The 23936-nt window shown below is 36.1% G+C and overlaps 1 protein-coding gene across 1 annotated transcript in view; it reads right to left on the bottom strand.

The window, feature by feature from the left end:
* Nucleotides 1-21017, bottom strand: part of LOC140163932 (uncharacterized) — a 51919-nt gene extending 30902 nt beyond the window's left edge. The window contains exons 1-4 of the mRNA XM_072187235.1: nucleotides 20977-21017; nucleotides 17494-17594; nucleotides 12990-13109; nucleotides 11571-11672 (exon numbers count right to left, since the gene is read on the bottom strand). Of these exons, the coding sequence (XP_072043336.1) occupies nucleotides 11571-11633 (63 nt within the window). The 5' untranslated portion in view covers nucleotides 11634-11672; nucleotides 12990-13109; nucleotides 17494-17594; nucleotides 20977-21017. The remainder of the gene's footprint in view (nucleotides 1-11570; nucleotides 11673-12989; nucleotides 13110-17493; nucleotides 17595-20976) is intronic.
* Between the last annotated feature and the right edge of the window lie 2919 nt (nucleotides 21018-23936).

Here is a 23936-nt window from a genome sequence, read left to right as displayed (position 1 = left end):
TATGGCATCTCAGAATGCGAATCCAAGTTCAAGTAGTTCTGCTGCAGGACCAAGTGGTAGCTCTTCAGTACCAATGGCTCATGGAGCAGGTATACCTAGGGCTGACGCTGATCCCAACAAGCGCTACAAGAAGGCAGCCATAGTACTTGGTGCTATCGTATTGGTTGTCAACATCTGCACACTACCATTTGTATTGTATGCTCTTGTTGCCACCTTTTGTCCCCAATGTAATACTGCATACCATCGTGACCAACTCTCTTATGTGATTTACCTCAACTCCTGCATTAATCCATTTCTGTATGCAGCTACCATGATCAAGATACGTAAGTTTTACAAACGTGTTCTGTGCAAATCACGGTGACTTTTTTGCAAACAGTTTACAAGATAAACAAGTGACACTAAATAATTGCAAATACAGTTGATTGACTAGTTAAATTGATTGATATCTGTAAACAAGTTAAAATTAAATGACGAAAACACTGAACTTATCATACACTGCGAATGCACAATAAAATTCAAAATACTGATTCAAATTGCTGATGCTAACATTAAATCTACACATTCTGCATGAAACTTAGGGATTTTCCTTGATGAAAACATAATGGCTGAAGTGAAGAAAATATGTCAGTCTGCATACTTTCAAATTCGTTATATTAGCTCAATCAGAAAAATTCTTTCTGATGACACTGCCTCTATTCTTGTTCATGCTCTCGTCACCTCCCGACTTGATAATGGAAATGTACTTTTATATGGAATTTCAAACACTCTCCTTGATAAGCTTCAGCGAACCCAAAATGCAGCTGCTCGTGTACTCTCAAATTTGATCACATAACCCTTACTCTTATACAGCTTCACTGGTTACCCATTCGTCCAAGGATTCAATTCCAAATTCTTCTGCTCACATGGAAATCCCTACATGGACTTGCACCTTCTGTAAACCAACTTCTTACTCTGTATGTGCCAACACAGACTCTGAGATCGCCAGATAAACTTCTTCTTTTAACACAAAAACTTTTTCCTTGTATGGTGATAGAGCGTTTTCTTCATGTGCACTAAAACTTCGGAACACTCCCCTTATGGACATTCATTGTTGTGTATCACTTGATGTTTTTAAGAATCATTTAAAAACATTTTTGTTCCAATCTGCATATAATATTTAATGTGTCTTTAAGTTACTTTTCCATATGCTTTTTGATTTCATATAATGTTCCAATTCAAAGTACAATTTTGCTAAATATGCTTCTTATCAGTTTCAGGTATGTGTATATTTTCTTGTGTCATTTTTGTTTCTATTTTGTGTAGCACCTCGGATTAGGCTGCCTAGATAGATGGCGCCCTATAAATGCTTTAGTTGTTATATGGTGCTTACCAGAATGTTACCATCTGATACGATTATGAAGATTTTCATTCATCCAGGTAATAACAACTATGAACTTGAGATTATAATCAGATCTACTGGACTTACATTTTTATGAGTGGCTAACATCAGTGGGCCTGATGCAGTGCCGTAGATTTCTTTTTGACATTGGGGGGATGGGGTTGGAAAAAATTCTTGAAGTATAGTTAATCCAGCACCTTTTGACAACAGAATAAGTTTATGGTACAAATGCTATTTTGAAGCTAAATTGATGACATATGGTGCATGCAAAAGTGGAATAAATGTGCACGAAAATTTGCACTTTTGGGGCTAAAATGGGCAAATATTAGGTTAATTTGGTCAGAAACCCATATTCAGACGTCAACATTGGGGGATGATTGTATGGACTATCCCCCCTGGCAAAATATAGCCACTCATCAAAATGTAAGTCCAGTAGATCTGATTATAATCTCAAGTTCATAGTTACCATCTGATGATAACTTCAATCAGAAAATGGCAGCGGATAACTGAAAATTGCAGCAGAACTGAAAAACTTGTTAAAATGTCGCATTATATACTTGACATAAGGCATGTGAAAACATCACCAAAAAGTTTCCATTTGATTGGGTAGTCATAACTTGAGCACAGTTAATTAAAAGCAACAAAATGCAGATGAATGGTTAGAGTAATTTCAAAGCTCTGCAACATGTGATGATCTAACTCAAAATTTGGACTTTTTGAGATTATCCACATTTTAGGTAATTCGCAAGTGCTCTTTGCATTGGTAGTATTCTCAAATCCTCATCGTGCTTTCGGGCTATCATTTTCTTCGGAAGGGGGGGTCCCAAATATACTGGGGGTCATAAATTTTGGAAAGAAAAATAGGGGTCATAAAAGTTTTGATGACCAAAATGTAGGGATTCACAAGATGACCACAGATAGTGTGTTTATTTTATTCAAAAAGACTGATTTCAATACAATTTTAGCCTAAGGGGGTAAGGTGTATCAGTGGTGGGGGGGGGGGGGGGGGCAAAAAATATTGTTACCGAAATAGCCTGGGTCTCAATTTTATTGACACCGACTTTTTGTAAATATGGGACTCCCTTCCGAAGAAAATTTTACATTTCAAGCCAAACAAATGAGGTAAAACGAAGAAAATGATCATTTCATTCCAGTGCCTACAATGTGTGTATTAGCTCGCCAATCAGAATATTATCATGATTGTTGGCAGTGTGTCATGCAGCTGAGATGTACATGTACAAACAAGACTAGAATGTTTTGGGAAAAAAAAGGAATGGGCTTATAGCAAACGGTGGGCTTATCATAATACCCACATGTGTTTTATACAGGATTCAAATTTAGAATTCTTAAAGCCATAATGTACGATCTTATAATATGAAATTGGTTAATTTTTTCAAACCTGATTTTTGGCATATTTGTAATGTTTACACATGTCCCAACTTGCACCTAAATGGAATCAGCCAAATTTGTTGTGCTTGTAGCTAGGTCAACAGAGCAAAGTTCGACATAATGTCATAATTCAAGAATTATGACATTATGTCCTCCTATAGAACTGTGTGTTAAACGGCCAAAATAACCAGCAGTGTTTCTTTCACTTTACCTTGTTATTTCAGCTCAAAATGGATAATTATTACTAGCGTTATTTCAGCATTTTGAGTGAATAATATTAATAACAAATTTGAACAGAGGAAATCGTACATTAAGGCTTTAATGGAAAAAATTGTAAGGTCTAGTAAGTTGAAAAGACATTCATTTTGTTTCATGGTATCTAAAAAAATTACATGATTATTTTTTATTACATTTTCAAATAAACATTGAACTTGGTATCTAAGTTCATTGAACACCACTGACTTACATTACATCCCCCTCCCCAATTTTAAAGCTTGGTTTTTGGTCTTAACCCTGGAATTATGAAAACTTTTTGGCCTCATAACTGCTAAATTTTTGGTCTAAACTATATAAACATTATACATATTCAAAATGGCAAAGGCTTTATGACTCCATCTGTGAGGTCAAATTTGGACAAAAATGCTTAGTTTTAGAGAAAATACCCCAAAACTGTTTTTCCCACAATTTTTTTCAGGCAACGTAACAAAAAATCTTGTCATTAATTTAAAAAACTCGATATAAATATCTAGGACCCATTTAAAAAAAAAATTTGACCAACTTTGAGAAATTTTCACCCAAAATGGTTGAAAAATGCTCAATTTTGCCAAAAATTATGAAAAAGCCTAAATTTCAGAAAAAATTGTAATGCTACGAAATTACATCTGTAAGTGCATTTTAAACAAGAATTTGACTTACTCAGTGAAAACTTAGTGAAATGGAAGTTACTGACTACTCGCACAATATGGTCATTTTTTCTTTGAAATATGGCGGGGGCATTTATTAGAGGGGGAGCGTTTATTACTGACAATGCAGTATAGGATGGCCTCTTTTATTAAAACTTTTTGGGCTCAAGATGTGAATAATAGATAAAGTTTCCAATAACACCCTGACCTGGTCATACTGAAGAATGTCCTTTTTTATCAAATGCCATGGAATACAATTTTTTTTTTGATGCTACTTCTGTGTGTTATATTAAAAGGTGTACTGGTCGTACTGAAGAATTTTCTTTTTTATCAAAATATCATGGAATACAAAAATTGTTGATGTTACTTCTGCATGTTATATTAAAGGGGTGATTTTCTCTAATAAATGGATGAATAAAGTAGCAACAATACTGTATTGTGAAGACTTAATTGGGATCAAGATGTTGGGGGTCACCTTGTCCAACAATCAGCTGAATAGCACCAAATATTTATAGAATATCTTATTGTCCAGCATTACGTGGTGCAAATTAAAGGTGTCATGAAATACAAAAATTGTTGATGTTACTTCTGTGTGTTATATTAAAAGTTGTGGTTTTCACTAAGATATTAATAAATGGATGAATAAAGTAGCAACAATACTGTATTGTGAAGACTTAATTGGCATCAAGATGTTGAGGGTCACCTTGTCCAACAATCAGCTGAATAGCACCAAATATTTTTTGAAAATCTTATTGTCCAGCGCATATTACGTGTTAATACGAAATGTTGATGCTACTTCCGTGTGTTATATTATATATTTAAGTTTTGGTTTTCATTAAGATATTAATAAATAGACGAATAAAAGAATAAAGTAGCAACAATACTGCATTGTGAAGACTTAATTCCCAGGACTTAATTGACAGCCTCTTATTCTTGGAAAGATGTTGAAGGTCACCTTGTCCAACAGCTTCCAACAATGCGCTGAATAGCACCAAATATTTATAAAATATCTTATTGTCCAGCATTACTTGTTGCAAAGGCTCTCCTCTGTCATCTCACCTATATGAGATGCCTTTGATACAAATGTCAACACTCTAAACACCGCAACTATTGTGATAACAAGATTTGAGGAGCAGTAATATTTGAAAGCCATTGAATATGTATTGGAAACTTTCAACCAATCAGGGTGCTTGAATTGATCAAGCACTGTACTATAGCTAAACAGTGCACAGGGCATGGTGCCTTCAAATAATAGCTGCACAGTAAAGCAGTCGCATGAGGATATGTTCAAGATCAAGTTTAGTAAATACTTTTCTGTCTGTGTGTTCAACCAGAGCTGTATGGTATATCTGGGAATCTGTAAGACCTATGGGGATGCCACTTGGTGGGAGGAAGGATATGCATCAGCTGTACACCTGATTAGATTTTTCAAGCCCCCAAAAAATGATATTATTATAAAGTTGATAATTTGCACATCTCTTATTTGGCACATGATAATTTTCTCTTAATCATGCTGTATATGGGTTAGACCCATAGAGTAACAAAACTTTCAAGTAGCAAAGCTAGAGGTTCTCGAACTGGGTAGGGTGGATAAGGCCAGGGTGTGGTAATGGTAGGGGTGTGATTAGAGATGGATGAGGTGGGATAGTGGTGGGTTAGGGGTGGGTGGTATGTGGTTGGGTAGGGTAGGGGTGTTTTGTTTTCGCTTTGTTTTTGTTGGTTCAAAAAAAAAAAAAAGGATCCAGCTTTCTGGTTTGTGTACCGCTCTTGCTTTACATCTGTTACCTAAAGTAATTGTAAAAGCAGGCAAGATTTGTGGTTCAAAAACCGCTTAAAATTCCCCCAGTCAGAACTCTTGCCTCCCAGTAAACACCCAAAATTATCCTAAAAGTACGAAAATATCCACTTTTTGTGGCAATGTTACGCAAAATTTGTTGATTTTGAATCCCTGAAAGGGTGCAGCAAGAGCCTTCCGGGCCCATGGACAAGGGGCAGTGTGGGCCCTCTTAACATCTCCTGTATTATTACCGCTTGCAAAATTTCAGTTTGCCCCCATGCCACCAAAAAAAAAAAAAAAAATTTCTGGCACCACCACTGACAACAAATAGTTTCAAGGTAGCATTTTATGAATCATACCTTATTATCAATCCGAACACTTGATGGAAGCGATCTTGAAGTAGTAGACGATTTCAAATACCTTGGGGCTTGGATTGGCAGCAGTGAAAAGGATTTTAACATCAGGAAAGCCCAGGCATGGAGGGCCTGCAACAGCATGAACAGGATATGGAAGAGCAACCTGCCTAGAAATCTGAAAACCAAGCTTTTCACCACCACAGTCAAATCAGTTCTGATGTATGGTGCAGAAGCCTGGACAATTACATCAAAGTTTAGGAAGGCGCTTGATGGTTGTTATACAAGACTACTGAGAAAAGCACTTAATGTTACCTGGCAGTCGCACACCACCAATAAGGGGCTGTACAACAATCTCTCCCCAATCTCCGAAAGGCTGAAAACAAAAAGGCTGAGATTTGCTGGACACTGTGCCAGAAGTGAAACAGAGGCAGCTTCCAGAGTTTGCTGTGGCAGCCTACGCATGGTAAAAGATCAAGAGGACAACCACAGAAGGACTACATGAAGCAACTAATCGAGGATACTGGACTAGAGAGACAAGACATTAGGAACTGCATGCAGAACAGAGTTGTGTGGAGAGCCATCAGCGGAGTCCGACTAGACAAGTGGACATAAGCTTGCAAGCAAGTAATCAAGCACCTATTTTACAGTAAAAGTGAGGAGATTTATTGACAGTAATGTGCCCATTGATGATATCAGTGCAGAAATCAGCCAGTTATGAAACACAAAGGGATGGAAGGTACAGATTCCAAAGTTGCTATTTTTGCTTCTGTCATTGTTTCCCGTATCAGACCCCATTGCTTTCAACACACATCAGGCGTACAATAATTAAACCTTTAATACACAAAACGTGCAGTTCGGACAATAGGGCCCACTGCTGATAAATGTTTGATTTCAACTGGAATAGCCAAAACTCACCCCAAAAGCCTGTTTTGCAACTTTTTGATCTGTAAGTTTCATTCAATTGTTAAAATACTTTGATGTGTGATGTTTGCAATAGGAGGCAGCATTTCAAGTAATAAACTCAACCCAGAAAGTATCGAAACGATTATAGATGGTCAGATATATCGGGAACTGAAATATATAGCAAAAACTTATTTAATGTATATAAAGCGCAGCTTTCTCCTGTGCATTTTGATACCTCTTTTGTTGCTCTACAGTCTACAATATCATTTGGTCGAGTTATGGGCGCTTAAGTGGCTTCAAGTCGGAATTTGAAAGTTGCATTTAGCTCCTATTCAAGCCAAATGCATTGTTTAGAGCATGCGATGACAAATCCAGGCAGTGATAGACAGTGATGGTGGGCACACCAAGTATTGAGATGTCAGCAGAAAGAGTTCATGCGATAAGTCAGAGATAAGTAGAGGGTAGCAAGTATTGAAGCTGGAAGTCGAAGGAGTAAAATAAAGTAAAGTTCATGGTTAAGTGAACAGAGCACATTGGTGTCCTTTGTCTTACTCTTTTTTTGTGTATGTACACAATGAACGCATTTGGCTTGAATAGGAGCTAAGTGCAACTTTAAAGATCCGACTTGAAGCCACTCAAGCGCCCATAACTCGACCACATGATATCGTAAGGCAACAAAAGTGGTATCAAAATGCGCAGGAGAAAGCTGCGCTTTATATACATTAATTAAGTTTTTGCTATATATTTCAGTTCCCGATGTATCTGACCATCTATAATCATTTCGATACTTTCTGGGTTGAGTTTAATTAAGACTATTTGAAGGGCCAAGGCCCCCAGACTAACACCCACTGAATCCAAACTAGATAGAAAAAGATGTAAAAACCTCAAGTTTTTCTGGTGGAATTACCCTCCCCAGGGCAGGGTCGGATTTAGGGCCAAGTGAGCCCGGGCCCAGGGGTCACAATCTTCAGGGGCGAAATTTAATGCATGTGTGTGTAATCTCATATTTGACCATTTCAGCTTAATGTGCCAATTTTGCATACTTCACATGAATTTGTTCCCATTTCAACCATTTTAGCTTCAATATGGTAACATTTTTTTTGTGCTTCATGCGCATTTGTACCATCCTAAGAGCCTGGGAGGCCAATCATGCTGACGTGCCAGCAAAAGGTAAATCCGGCCCTGTATGCGGCCACTGATACTTAATACTGACAACTCTATCCTATTGCATCTGCCAGTTCCAAAAGGCAAATTCAAGCTTTGGGAGATTGATCAAAATGTTTTCTCGGCAACTTGGTCCACAATATCTGACAGAAGTGTAAGTGCAATAGCTGCCATGTGTAGATCAGTACAATAAACTGTCAAAATGTTCACAGGGAAGCTAATGCACTTACCCACTTCTGGCACTGAGCAGTCGATACATGTAAAGCAATAAAATCACAATGGCAAATGTGTTTATTACACTGTGCAATGCAATCCAATGTTTGTTCATGATTTATTTTGTTTTATACAATTAGCTATACAATATATACATTTTGTACAATATTAGGCGTCGCAAATTTTTCCTGTACAATCTGATCGATTCACAATAGACCTTTTCAAATCAAGATCAGAAAACCGCAGTATTTATTCAGTAAGCTAGGGGGTCAAATTGGTGCACAATGAATCAAGCGGAATCGCATACCCTTTTGAGTGAAAATACAATGTATTTAGCCAAAATCAACATGAGTCATCACAGAGAAATATTTTCTAAAGGTATTGAAATAGCACTTTCACTATTTGGCACTTTACAATGTGACAGTAAAAGAAAGACAAATGCAGATGTTTGTCGTCTGCAGCACATTTGATTTGGTCTTCGCAATATAAGTATCAATCTCTTGCACAAGCCATACCCAACGCTTGACCGTGTCTTTTGCGTTAGCGTTGGTGACCTGGAATTGTAAACGGGGTCATCCTTAACAAACTTAGGAAAACTTTGATGCGCCTCCCGCGGTTGCAGAAGAGAAGCCAAAATATGCAGTGCATGATGGGAAATAGTCAACATCCAAAGCCCATGTAATACGAATACAACAGGAACACTACGTCCATTGTGTGTTTAAAGGGCAATATAATGATGTTACACATGAAAGCACATTAAAATAGCAATTTACAATTAAAGTACCGTATTCCATGGAGCTGTTTTCAGCATCATTATTATCACACTTGCTGCGATGTTGACCCTGGAGGTAAAAAATTGGACTGAAAAAGCAACTGCTGGTGGTGCATCGTATTAGGAATCGCGAGAATTAAATACTGACCCAAATTTTGAAATATTGCAATATATTGAGATTTTGGTGATTTTTAAGGTCATTTGCAAAGAAATAAAACAAAAGCTCAACCCTACTTAAAAAGGTCCGTCCGCCCGTAGAACAGGGGTTTTTTTTGTCGCTTATGTCAAATTTTACACTCTATAACCAATTAACCATGGGTGCCTGAAATGCTTCTTTGCAATGTTAATTTAAAACACAGTGTATCGTAATTCACCAATGTCCCAGGTTTACCATATGCCTAATGAGTATCAAAATGTGATACTTTGAAATGGACCTGTGTACGACCATAGGGTATAGCAATGTATTCACTTGGTGGCAAGTGCCATCGCATTGTACACTGGGATAGGGTTAACACTGCTCTGGTTACAACCAACTGGAATAGTCAACAATGTCATTGCAGGGTACAAAATACTCTTCATTGCCACGGTTATTTTGAACAGATTTGATAAGAAGTATGGTAGCACCATAAAAAACGACAGACCAATCACCAAGATTTATTATTTTTATAAAATGTGTGACATTCCTCACATGATATGCTTAATCTATGCAGTGTGCACTCTAAATATAACTAAATGGCCTTTACATTTTTCACCTGTACAATATTATGTTATACATATATTTACATTCATTAAATAAATATACCATATAAAAGGGTTTTTACATCATACCTGGGGGTAGCATGTTTGCTGAGCATTGTGGGTAATATTGTTAGCTGTTAAGTTTGTTCCCATAACCCCATAGGGTACGTATCAATAATAAGATGTGCAATTTGGGTAATATGGTGCCTTCTGGTCGGAAATTGTCAGCCCTGAAGTTTGTTCCCATAACCCTTATAGGTTAATGTGTAACTTGGTCCATTTTAATGTTAATTACTAGAATCAGGGTGTGTGCCATCCATAAGAAAGAATATCGTCAGCGTGCTACGTTAATTGCCTAAGTCATTTTTACATGTTTCTCATTTGCAATTTTGATTTTCTGAGTAATAAACCCATAAATAATCAAATTTGCAGCCGCATTCTACATTAACTTGTCGAATACATCAAAATAGATGTATTCCACAAGTTAATGAAAAATGCGGCTAGAAATTTTTATTAATTATGGGTTTATTACTCAGAAAATCATAATTGCAAATGAGAAACCTGTAAAAATGACTTGGGCAATTAGCGTAGCAGGCTGATGATATGTCTTTTCAATACCAATGTAAAAATTTGTTTAGGATCACATACCCAAGGATTTTCATAATGTGTGCAACATTGAAAACACAAAATTTGACACCTTCGTGGCAGACAATTTCCCCGTATTACCCACAGTGTTGGAGGGTCATGCTACCCCCTCCCTACATCATACCCTAATACTAGGGATGACCACTGTCAATACAGTTTCCACTAGAACGATTTTTCATTTACTGTGTGCGTGCACTCACACACGTATTGTCTATGGAGAAAATGATCGATACAAGAAATCCCAGGCCTGTTAAATGGCGTACATACTTGTTTTGATCCAAATGTAGGCCTATATCAGGGTGTTTCAAGAAATTCCTGATTCCACCAGAAAACATTAACCAAACTTTTTCCTGTTTGGTCAGTAAATAGAGAGGACCTTCCTTCATGAAGAGATCAACTTTTTTAATGAAAAATTTAATGAGATGAGAACTACAACAGGTTGAAGTGACACCATTCCGTGCATCAGGTGTTCAAACGCAATTATCTCCGAATTTGGAGTGAATCAGACAAGCAAACTTACATACTCATAAAATTTAACTATTTTTGAAGACAAAATGTGCAGGATGTTAAGAAATTTAAGAATGTTTAAGGCTACCACGGCCCGTCTCAAATCTTTTACTTCCCCGTGCACTTCTCACTACCATGTCCATTTCATATGCTATCCATCATGGCTTCCATGCACACACAGTGTATTGCTCAATGTAGTAAAGATAACCTTTGAGTTGGAGCAAATTTCTCAAAATTGGTAGTGATTAATGTCACCAAACTTATGCCATGATGAAATATAATAATTTTTGAAGATAAAATGTGCTGACCTTAAAAGATTGAACAATGTTTAAGACTACCGCTATTCATTTGAAATAATGCACTTATTGTTCATCTCCTCTATGGAGATATTTTCCATGGCGGCCATCTATGATCATGCTTGAGGTTTCACCAAACAAACCATCGGTTTTGAGGTCTTATATTTTTGTTGTATGTCAACAAAATCGATTAAATTTTCAGGTTGATCTTATTTTCATGTTGTTATAAGCAAATATAATGTTCCAGATAACGCTAGTTAATAAATACATTAAGAAAAAGTACCTTAAAATTGCACTTTCTGTTAGTAATCCTTTTGGACTTTAACTTTTAACATGTTCTAGCAGCCCTATATAAAACCGTAACACTCAAAAGGCCATATCTCTGGAATGAAACGTGCGATTAAGATTATTTAAACGCCAAAATGTTTCTTTCATCAATTCCCAGCCAATAAGTTAGGTCTGAATCAATTTAAAAGTACTTCAATTTTTAGTGGACATGCCTATTAATAAACTATTGCATATAGGCATACCTGATTGACAGTTCTGGCTTTTTTGGTATTTTGCCGATACGCATATAAGCACAGTAGCAGCATTCTCTACAGCTTTTGCCATGGATCCCAACAAATCACCTTCTGTAAGAATAAAACCCAATATTATTATCATGATTAGTTTAACATCCTTATTTGGTGCATCACCCTCGGGAAGGAGCACCTATAAAATCAATCATTCAGATAGCCCATATGAGTGCATAATAAGTTAATTGTCGGGAACTGCTGGTATATAATTATTATGCGGTGTTTACGATATGATTTTTTTGAAGCATCTTATACTTCTTTAATAGAAATACAACATGTTACGTCAGGAATAGTTAATCGACTGACTACATAGTCTTCTCAGAGAATAAAGATCTAACAAAAACGCAGCCGTTAGAAATACCTTTATAGCTTTAGAACTATTCACAATATTTTAACATAGAAAGAACGGCGTAATTTATGTTCGCGCAGTATCCAGAGGAAGGTCCTTCGAATCATAGGCGTGAGCGAAGAGGAAGCAAGCACAGAGCTGAACATAACATCTCTCCATCAAAGACCTCAAGTGGCTGCAGCAACAGTCCTCTACAAAATGCACACCAGTTTGTGCTCACCAGATCTGAAGGCACTGCTACCAAAGCATTTTGTAGTCAGAAGAGCTACCCGCTCCGGCTTGACCCCCAAGGCTTGTTCATGCCTTGCCATACTCTCACGGTACCAGTTTCTAGAACCATATCTACTGGCAGGACCTTCTTCCACACTGCGGTTCACGTTTAGAATAGCCTACCAGATGGAGTAGTCGGAGACATATCTGACAATGGCGCATCATCCTTCTAGAGCAGAGTCTGATGTTGTACTGTACCCTTTTCACTCCTGTTGTTCCCAAGCTGATGTGAACCACTGATTGGCCCATGTGGTTGTCTTTTATAGTGCCTTGGTGCCTATATAAGTTCTTGACCTGTGTCACTCCTCGTGGGCTATTGTTCACTCTAGCATTTTATTTAAAAAAATAAGACCCAATTCGCCTAAGTTCGTTTAATATTAACACCACATCGGTATTTTCAAAGGAAAAACGAGTTTAAAAGTTGCACTTACAGAGATCAGTGCTTACAAACTACAAGCATTGTGGCACAGTAAAACCTACCATTATCTTCGCGCTGAATTCAGATCAATACAATTTACAACTGCTTTTAAATTCATGTTTTTTTTATTTATTTGTTTATTTGTTTTTGTTTGTTTGTTTGTTTGTTTGCTTTTTGCTTTTTCAAATAAAACACTGATGTGATATTGATATTGAACGAAATTGGGCGAATATTAAAATGTTGTAATTACGATTAATATTGCTGAAGCTATGGACGTATTTGTTACGGCTGTGTTACTCTTTGTGAGGACTTTAATTTATGGTTATATGGCACTCACTCATCTGTTCGTCGTCAATCCACACTCTGTATCCCGACGCTGTAAGTTTTTTGTTAAGTTTGCGTACTCTTTCTTTCGAGTCCCATTGATAGCTTAGCATTATATATGGTAATGCTGTATCTGAAAGTACAATAATAATGATTTAACCCTAGCTCTACTGAGCCATATTTTGTAACACGTACTAAGAAGAGGGGGGGTTGTTGTGACCCCCCCAGCCAGATCTACATTTGGTCTGGGAAATCACCCAGTATGTTGCAATGTCACCCGGGTGCAATGTATTCTGGAAATGTTTAAACAGGATCTATCTAGCAGTAGGAGTGAGTTTAGATGTATCATGTAAGCTGAATGAAAACATCAAATCTTGGCATGTTTTATCCAAGTGTGAACGCGTATCCAAGGTGCCACTATCCATTTAGAACGAAGAAGATTTGGAGTAAACCAAAGTGCGCATATTTCCCCAAAAGGGGATTTGCCCTGGGTGACGGACATAGTGTTGCATCAGATTCTTGGAATTGTCGAAATTCTGGAATTTTGACAATTCCAAGATTCTGACGCAGCCCATCAAAAACTTGGAATTGTCAGAATTCTAGAATTACGACAGTTCATGTTTCTGACGCAGCCTGTCAAAAACTTGGAATTGTCAGATTTCTAGAATTGCGACAGCGCCCCCTGTCGTAATTCTGGAATTTCGACAATTCCAAGTCAGAAACCTGGAATTGTCGGAATTCTGGAATTTCGACAGGGGGCGCTGTCAAAATCTTGGGATGGTGCCTATTCGTGTCATTTGACACGAAATAGGAACGGAATGACCTCCGTGCTGTTTGTGTAAATGCCCGGTAGAAGGACGCTGATTGGTCCATGCTGCCAGACCGTGCTTGTCAATAATATAAAAATGATGTAGGATAAGTTCTTCTAATTGTAGAAGTACGCAAATAAAATCTTGCAAAGCCAGATGTAAGGAACTTTGAAAATTTGTCAAAATTTGGGAACAATTTCTAAATAGGCCTACTATTATTAAAGTAAGCGACAAAAAAGAATGGGCCTACTATCACTTTCCTTCTTTCATTCACGCATTTTGTGTTTCTTATCTAATTCTATCAAAATTCCAGAAATCTGACAGTATTCTCACTGTCAAAAATAAGGAACTTAAAAATTTCCAGAATTGTGTCAATGCTCCATTGTCAAATATTAGGAATCTTCTGAAGATTCCAGAATTGTGACAATATGCTCACTGTCAAATATTAGAAATTAACACAATTCCGGGATTGTGACAATATTCTCACTGTCAAATATTAGGAATTTTAACATTCCAGAATTTTGACGATGTTCTTACTGTCAAATATTGGGAATTTTATTAAAATTCCCAGAATTGTGACTATATTCTCCGGGGATATTCTCAGTGTCAAACATTAGGAACTTTAAATTGAAAACACCCAAATAAATAAAGAAATAATTGATCAAATAAATAGAATACCTAAATAAATAAATAAATACAATTATGAGTAAAGTACTTGTATTGTACTAGGTATTTATTTATAAGCAACGGAATTTAAAAAGAAAGGGATTTATATATTAATTTGTTTTATTTATTCATTTATTTATCTATTTATTGTAAAACATTTCAACATACGTTTAAAACAATGGAAATCGGTTCTTGTTTTATTTTGCTTTTCATATTGTTTCTTTATTCAAGTTCATCAACATTGTTAAAATTATATTAACAACATACAAAAGAAATTTACTAAATTCCAGTATACTTCCCCTCCCCTCTACATTATTAAACAGTCATTTACTTTTAGGCCTAGGCCTATGGTTCTCATATCCGTTTCAATACGGCACTAGGGGACACGTCCTGATTGCTGGGAAGGCCGCCCCTCTCCCACCCCACCATCCTGTAACCCTAGCTACTAATCATGCTAACAGGGCTGCCCGAACCCAAACGGACAGCTGCGCCGACAACATTAGCTAACATTATGCAACTAAATCGGGGTTTTCCCCCTTCAGAATATCACTTTAAACATTGATTAAGAAAATAATTCCAACTTTTTGACAGCTGTCGGAATTCCAGAATTCTGACACCCGTCAGCTAGAATCCCAGAGGATGATTTAAGCACTTCCCAGCAAGTCTTGCGGTTAGCACAGCTGTGTGAGTGAACATGACACCACTGCCCGCCCACTGCATACACACGTGCATGGTGAAATTTGAATTTTGACAGATAAATTTACAATAAAAACACCTTGAAAGGGTTGGTCGATTTCACATTTTATGTTATCTACAGAAGGTGTGAATTATCCTTCATGCATACATCACTTTAGATCTGAAATCGACCACGTAATAATGACACACGGGCAATTCTAAAACAACATCTTTTGCACAGAATTCAATGGGATTTGAAAAGTAAAGTGGCAGTTGAAACTCTAGTGATAACACTTTTACAGTGCATGATGGGGCTTCCTTAAATCATCCTCTGCTAGAATCCCGACAGTTCCAAAGATCTGACACATCAATAGTCAACCTGCTCGATGCCTGTTGCCAAGGACTATGTCTGTTTCCAAGGGCTGCACAATGGGCATGGGTGGTCTGCGTGTCAAGCACAGTGATGCTCTGTGGTGTCAAGTAACAAGGATCTTTACCGGGAGTATTTGTCTACTGGCACAATAACTTTGTAATAGCGAAATGGAACAGCAAATAGTACACTTAGAAGTGTCACCAGTGCTTCATTTTGTTTGGGTACAATCTTGGCACCAAATACTGTTTGTGCATATTTTACAAGGGGTGTCTTCTAGGTGTCTTTTTGTGATTCAAACGGTGTGTGTTAATCTGAACCACGCCAAAGTATACATAGCATTTGCTTCATCCTACGGACAACAAATACAGGGTGTAACAATAAAATTTGTACAATTGCATTTTGTCTTCTCAGGAAAAAACTAAAAGAGTTAGGGCACAAATGTTATATTCAATAGAATCAGTAATATCTTGGCTAAAAGAAGACGTTTAGTTGGTTTCTTTACTGCCTATGGTTCAAAAGTTATGTCCGATTAATTAAATCGTCCAGAAAACGTGTTGGGCCACTTTTACCATGTTAGCGTATATCAAGTTTGAACCGCGTAGATTGTGCTTGTCGTGCATTGAACATCAAAGAACTGACGCAAAAGAATTATAAGTGGTGTTTTTTTTTTCATTATAATTAACATGAACTTAATAATAATATGATATTTCTTTAAAATATATAAATGAAGTCATGAAATTTCTTTCAGATTATCTTATAAATAAAGTAATTTCTCATATCCCTGAGATATCATTGGTAAAACTGAGAACAGTTTTTGCACCCATAAGTACAAAGCAATAAAATTCTGACATAAAGTTTATGTGGGCTTCTAGCTGTTCTGGGGCAACCACTATTGCTAGCATTTCTGTTAACAAATTTTACATACTTCTCATAGCTATATGTAATTGTATGCCTTGACGGAAGACGTGAGTTTGGAAAATGAGCTATAAACAATCTTATGGTTTCTGCTTGACTCCATGTGCTACCAAATGTCACAACCATAAAAATACGCTTTTCCAGTGTGAATTGGGGTTGAAGGTGTTGAGCTGCAGTGACGATTTCTAGTAAATGAGGTTGTTATACCAGTGCTTAGTTGTGACTTACAAAAGCTCAAGAGATATTCTATTATGTAATCATTTCTACAACTTCGAATACCCCATTGTTTAAATCGACCTATCATAAGAGCACCGTCCAACTGGTCCATTCAACTCTATTCAGTCACTTTTGTAACACTTAGGCAAAAGTGGCCCAAGCGGTTTTAAGACTAGGTTACATAATTGACCATATCTTCACTTGCATACCTATGATTTTATTGGAATAAAGTTTATGTGGTGGCTAAAGAAATTATCTTGATAGACATATTAATATCAAACCAAAAATTAGGCGCCATACTTGTGTCATTCTATTTTCAAAGTTGTACAAATTTTATTGTTACACCCTGTAGTATAGTTTGACCTACCTGTGAAGACTGTTCTCAAGTTATAAGCAAAAGGTCGAATTTCGTGTCCTACGGGTCAACGAAATTAGTCTGAAATAGGTGAATCATTTATTTGAGTGCTAATTTAGGACTGCTGATTTGATTAAAGAAAGAACAATAATCAAAGTGATCGTTGTTCTAATTCTCATACGAAGCCTTCCGTCATTATTTATGATTTTACCTTGCTTTTAATCTCAATAAACCGAAGACATGTTATCATCCTAAAGTTCATACCTACATATAATTGAAAGGAGAATTACGCGTCGCACACTAGCACAATTAGCCTAAACATGAATTTACAAATGGAAACATGACATGCATAGGCAGATATACCAGAGTACACACTCAGGGCATATCTGCCTGTGCGGGGACTTGGACCCCAGACCTCTCGTTTGATCTCGTGCGCTAGTTTGAAATGTTTGAATGTTCCCATGTTCCAGTGTATGATGCGTAAGCCTCTTCCCTTGTTCATACCTACCTTTTTCAGTTACTGTTGCCATTTTGGGTTGTTATTATTTTTCTCCTGTTAGCTGATGACTCGGATGTCAGACATGAAGCATATCCGAAATGACAGTTACTCTGAAAAAGGGCCATATATAAATATCGAAATATGTTTGCAGCATATACGATCTACATGCGTTAAAATATAAACTGAATACTACGCCCTTTTTTTTTAGATATGGCACGATTTAGGGAAAAAATTTGGCACCTTTTTTTTTGGACATCATCTTAATTCATCACTTTTTCATCACTTTGAAAAACCAAATTCTGAAATGCAATCAAAAAATATAAGGGCATGGAATAATAATAATAAATTTCCCGGTCCATGCGCTAAAGCAACATTGTACATTATGCAGAAAAAAATCCGAAGTAATTACAAAAGCTTCTTTTTTTCATACAAAATAATGTGAAACATAACAAATGAAAAATTTGCGAACTGATAAAAAAAAACCTCACTTTTTTCATCACAAAATGATAGAAAACATTAGAAATAAAAAAAAATATAAAAGAAATTTTAAAAAATCCTCACTTTTTTCACCACAAAATAATAAGAAACATAATTAACAAATAAAAAATTTGCAAAGTGATGAAAAAATTCTCACTTTTTTCCTCACAAAATAATAAGAAACATAACAAATGGAAAATTGGTGAAGTGATAAAAAAAATCCTCACTTTTTGCCTCACAAAATAATAAGAAACATAACAAACAAACAAAAAGTGAGAATTTTTTTATCACTTTGTAATTTTTTGATTTCTTATGCTTTTTATTATTTTGTTTTATAAAAAACATAGAAATGAAATATTCTAACTGTTTTCCTCACAAAATATTAAGGAACATAATAGATGAAAAACTTCCAAATTGATGACAAAATTCTCACTTTTTTCCTCACAAAATATTATGAAACATAAGAAATCAAAAATGAGGAAAAAGGTGAGAATTTTTTATCACTTTGACATTTTTTGATTTCTTATGCTTTTTATTATTTTGTTTTATAAAAACATAAGAAATGACAAATTGTCACTTTTCTTATCACAAAATAATAAGAAACATAACAAATGAAAAACTTCCAAAGTGATGACAAAATTCTCACTTTTTGCCTCATAAAATAATAAGAAACATAACAAATGAAAAATTGGTGAAGTTATAAAAAAATCCTCACTTTTTGCCTCACAAAATAATAAGAAATATAACAAATGAAAAGATTCCAAAGTTAAGAAAAAAATCTCACTTTTTTCCTCACAAAATAATAAGAAAGATAACAAATGAAACATTTCTAAAGTGATAAAAAAATTCTCACTTTTTTCCTCACAAAATAATAAGAAACATAACAAAATGAAAAACTTTCAAAGTAATGACAAAATTCTCACTTTTTGCCTCATAAAATAATAAGAAACATAACAAATGAAAAATTGGTGACGTTATAAAAAATCCTCACTTTTTGCCTCACAAAATAATAAGAAATATAACAAATGAAAAGATTCCAAAGTTAAGAAAAAATCCTCACTTTTTTTCTCACAAAATAATAAGAAACATAACAAATGAAAAATTTCTAAAGTGATAAAAAATTCTCACTTTTTTCCTCACAAAATAATAAGAAACATAAGAAATCAAAAGTGAGGAAAAAAAGTGAGATTTTTTTTATCACTTTGACATTTTTTTGATTTCTTATGCTTTTTATTATTTTGTTTTATAAAAAAACATAGGAAATTAAATATTCTCACTTTTTTCATCACAAAATAATAAGAAACATAATAAATGAAAAATTTCTAAAGTGATAAAAAATTCTCACTTTTTTCCTCACAAAATAATAAGAAACATAAGAAATCAAAAATGAGGAAAAAAGTGGGAATTTTTTATCACTTTGAAATTTTAAGATTTCTTATGCTTTTTATTATTTTGTTTTATAAAAACATAAGAAATGACAAATTCTCACTTTTTTCATCACAAAATAATAAGGAACATAACAAATGAAAAATTTCCAAAGTGATGACAAAATTCTCTAAAGTGATAAAAAAATTCTCACTTTTTTCCACACAAAATAATAAGAAACATAAGAAATCAAAAATGAGGAAAAAAGTGAGAATTTTTTATCACTTTGAAATTTTTGATTTCTTATGCTTTTTATTATTTTGTTTTATAAAAACATAAGAAATGAAAAATTCTCACTTTTTTTCATCACAAAATAATAAGAAACATAACAAATGAGAAAATTCCAAAGTGATGAAAAATCCTCACTTTTTTCCTCACAAAATAATAAGAAACATAACAAATGAAGACTTGGCGAAATGATTTTAAAAAAACTTGCTTTTATCCTCATAAAATAATAAAAACAACATAAGAAATCAAACAAATTTAAAGTGATGAAAAAATTTATAATAAAAAAACATAAGAAATCAAATGAATTTAAAGTGATGAAAAATTCTCACTTTTTTTCCTCACAAAGTAATAAGAAACATATAAACGAAGGGAAAAATTTCTAAAGTGTTAAAAAAAACTTTTTCACTTTTTCCATCACAAAATAATATGAAACATGAAAAATTTGCAAAGTGAGGAAAAAAGTGAGGATTTTTTTCTCATTTTTAACCTAAATCGTGCCTCAGCTGCTTTTTTTACCATTTTGAAAGTAACAAGTAGAGCCTAATAACAGTATTAATGGTATTAATGATAATGACATTTACTAAGTAGGGTCTTCTGGAGCTTTTTTATGTCAAGCATATCTAGGCATTTACAGCTGAAATCTTGGAGATATCAAACGCTGACGAAACTTCGGCCAGGCACAAGGAACCTGGTGAAGGGGTCACCATAGACAGCTGGTCGGGGCATTGTTTTACAGGACAGGCAAGTGTACCGACAATCGGGCGTTACCCTGATCGGAACCGACTGTAACGAGGTCTTTTATCATGGGTCATCTGCCCTGCTTTACCAGATGAGCCACGGGGAGAATGGATTATTATATAATTTATTTTGAGGGGTACTGCGGGGAATTAAACCCGGGACCTCTCACACCAAAGGCAGATACCTTGTGAGAAATGTGAGGAATGAGCAATTTAGGGGTCTTTAAGAGCTATAACTTTAAAATCACGAGTCTTTCGGAGCTCTGAATTTTAGGGGGAGGAAGTGTTTCGGCGCTGATATACAAAAAGGGGGATCATTCTGGGGGAGCATGCCTGTATAGTCGTTCGTGTTAAGTGTCACCCCAACCGCCACCCTACCCCCCCCACCCGGCGACGAATCGCGTTTGCGCAATGCAAAGAGTTGTAAAACGACGAATTATATCCCCACATGTACACTTCACGCTACTGCATGCATGCACCCCCACCTCATAGCACCTCATACACACGCACCCCACCCCCACTCCACCCCTTGCATGCATGTTTAAAGAAGACATTTTGCTATTGTATCGTGCACAGTTAGAACATATATCATGCAGGTTAGACAAGAACAACTTAATAATCTTACCCTCAGATTTCCTGTAGACATGTAGAGTGTTAATGTTATAGTGTTGTCAACTTCCGTGTTTAAACAAGTTCAACTAGTGGCAAATGGTGGTCATAGACCACAAACCTTGCTGGGGCGTGTTGGTGTTGTGGAGGTATCTGACCCCTGCAAAATGTTCCAAAAATGTTCCCCTGGTCATGAGGTTTGTTGTCAACGAGTTTGAGCCCATACTCCTTACATATGTCCAGAATATGCAATTTTAAGATTTGACCCAAGATGACCTTTGACCTGACCCCTGCAAAATGTTCCAAAATGTAACAGATGTCCAGGAAATGCATTTCTAAAATTTGACCTCTGCATGACCTTTGACATGACCCCTGCAAAATGTTCCCCTGGCCATGAGATTTGTTGTCACTGAGTTTCAGCCCCATACCCCTTACATATATCCAGAAAATAGAATTATAAGATTTGACCTCAGATAACCTTTGACCTGACTCCTGCAAAATGTTCCCCAGATCATTAAGTTTGTTGTCACCAAGTTTGAGCCCCGTACCCCTTACAGATGTCCAGGAAATGCATTTCTAAAGTTTGACCTCTGCATGACCTTTGACCTGACCCCTGCGAACTGTGCCCCTGGTCATGAGATTTGTTGTCACCGAGTTTGAGTCCCATACCCATTACAGATGTCCAGATAATACAATTGTAAGATTTAACCCCCTTAATGACCTATGACCCCAATTATGTAGGCAAGTTATAGACGTGTGGTATAAAGGATGCATATGCAAATGACATCATTGTACTATATAATATGTGGCAGAAGAAGCATTTTGAAGGTATTTAGTTAAATACCGGAAATTCCCCCTTAATGACCTTTGACCCCAATTCTGTTAAGACACTATGGGCACTGGATATAGCCGATACATATGTGCAAGTTACGTAACTGTAGGTTGTAACATGTAGGAGGAGAAGCATTTTGAAATTTATTGCCAGAAAGAAGAAGAAGAAGAAAGATCCGATAGCAAAACAGTACCTAGCTCGGGGGGTTGTAAACCCCCAGCTAGGTAAAGAGTCCTATGTAGGCCTAACTGAACAGCTCTGAACAGTTCAAGTTCACACTTACCCAAACCGTGAGTTGTGGACTAGAGAAAGAGGAAGGCAAAGTAAAGTAACCACGACATAATAAAGACGCATTATATTCCCATTTGCTTTGGAACATAACGTGAATTATGCTAGTTTGTGAGCTTACACATGTGATTATGAGTAATACACAAAATGTATTAAGGCGGGTTTGAGGGCATCATGACATCAGTGTTAACACCCAAATATTGAGACAAGTAAAGTTGACACACACGAAGAATTGTGTGTGTTTCATAATGGAGATACCAAAGCTTCATAGAAATGGTGTCATTTCCACCCCATAGACAAAATTAATCACGGAAGGGGGCAAACCCCTATTGTTTTGATATACATTTGGCCTTACCTCAAAAACAGCAAGACCTATGGAAATATAAATGCAATTTTTATTAAAATCAATATTACAATGCAAATGTACAGAAGTTAAATGAAAATTAAATGGCTACAGCAGGAAAATTATAACACTCGCCTTAACAGGGAAGTGCCACTATACTGCGTGTACTTTCCTGATATTATATCTTGTAGCAAGCTGGTTTGGGGTCACCAAGCTCTCGCGGAAATATCAATTACAGTCACAATACTACATACTCGGGGAGCTAGAGACACGTCCTGTGCATCCCCCCCCCCCCCCCCCCCCAGGACTAAACCAAACCAACTTTTTTAGGTTCCTGAGATGACCCCAAAACATATTCAGGATGTTCCCAAAAATATAAACTGGCCCCAAGTGGGTTTTTCCAAGATGGCATCCAAAATTGCCCCCAAATGCAGGTAATCACTATAAATGACCATTAATGAATACTTTTTCTGAATCAAACGTTTTTGTAGCTTAATTAAAGAGCCCAACATAAACTCAAGTTGATATAATGGATAAAACGTCCCAAAAGTAAGTGTATTTTCAAAATGGCGACCAAAATGGCCGCCAAATGCAGGTAATCACTATAAATGACCATATATGAATACTATTTCTGAATCAAACTAACCTTTTTAGCTTAATTAAAGAGCCCAGCATAAACTCAAGTTGATATAAAGAAAAATAATTCCCAACAGTCAGTATATTTTCAAAATGACGCATAAAATGACCGCCAAATACTGAAAAAAAAAGACTATAAGTTATCACATAACGGGATTTTTCGGAACCAAACTATACAAATTCCGCTATATGATAACTTATAGTCTGGTTGTCTTGTGCTCAATTACGGTAAATCTATGTGTTTTTTGTGCAAAATTGGTGTACTGAATGGTTTGAAAAAAAAACAGATTGAGAAAAGAAGGTATAGAAAAAGTTTGCATGGCACATCCCCGTACAGAATTCTTCAAAGAACACCCACCCCGTGATTTTTATACTTTTGATGAGAAAGTGTTAGCGGAGAGATCTAGAGGCAGTCAATGGGGAGGGGATTTAATAAAAAGTATAATTATTCATGTGTTCTGTAGACTTCTCCAGCCATATCCGTAGTCCACTTGCCCATTGTACATACTCTGTATAATTTGTATAATTTGTGCATAATTGTATAGATTTTCACATCTGATCTTTTCGGTCACCGTACTCCCTCTGTTTGTTTGCTTCCATAGACTTCCTGGACACAGGCCTAGAGGTAGACCCCCCAAAGCGCTGGCTTGACAACATAAAAAGCAGCTACCAAGAACCTGGGATTACATCAATCTACAATGCAAGGAGTATGGTCACAAACAGAGGCATATGGACTTCCATGGTGAAACGGCTGCTAGCTCCAAGGTTCCCAGGATCCGAGGGAGGAAAGCAATAAGTCCAAGTAAGTCCAATAGACTTCACCGTAGTCCACTTGTGCATACTCTGGCTATTGCATTTAAGCTTAGAACTTTGATTT

Source organism: Amphiura filiformis, chromosome 11 (genome assembly GCF_039555335.1).
Source record: "Amphiura filiformis chromosome 11, Afil_fr2py, whole genome shotgun sequence".
NCBI lineage: Eukaryota > Metazoa > Echinodermata > Ophiuroidea > Amphilepidida > Amphiuridae > Amphiura > Amphiura filiformis.
Note: the sequence above shows the minus strand (reverse complement) of the source record. Positions and strands in the feature narration are given on the sequence as shown.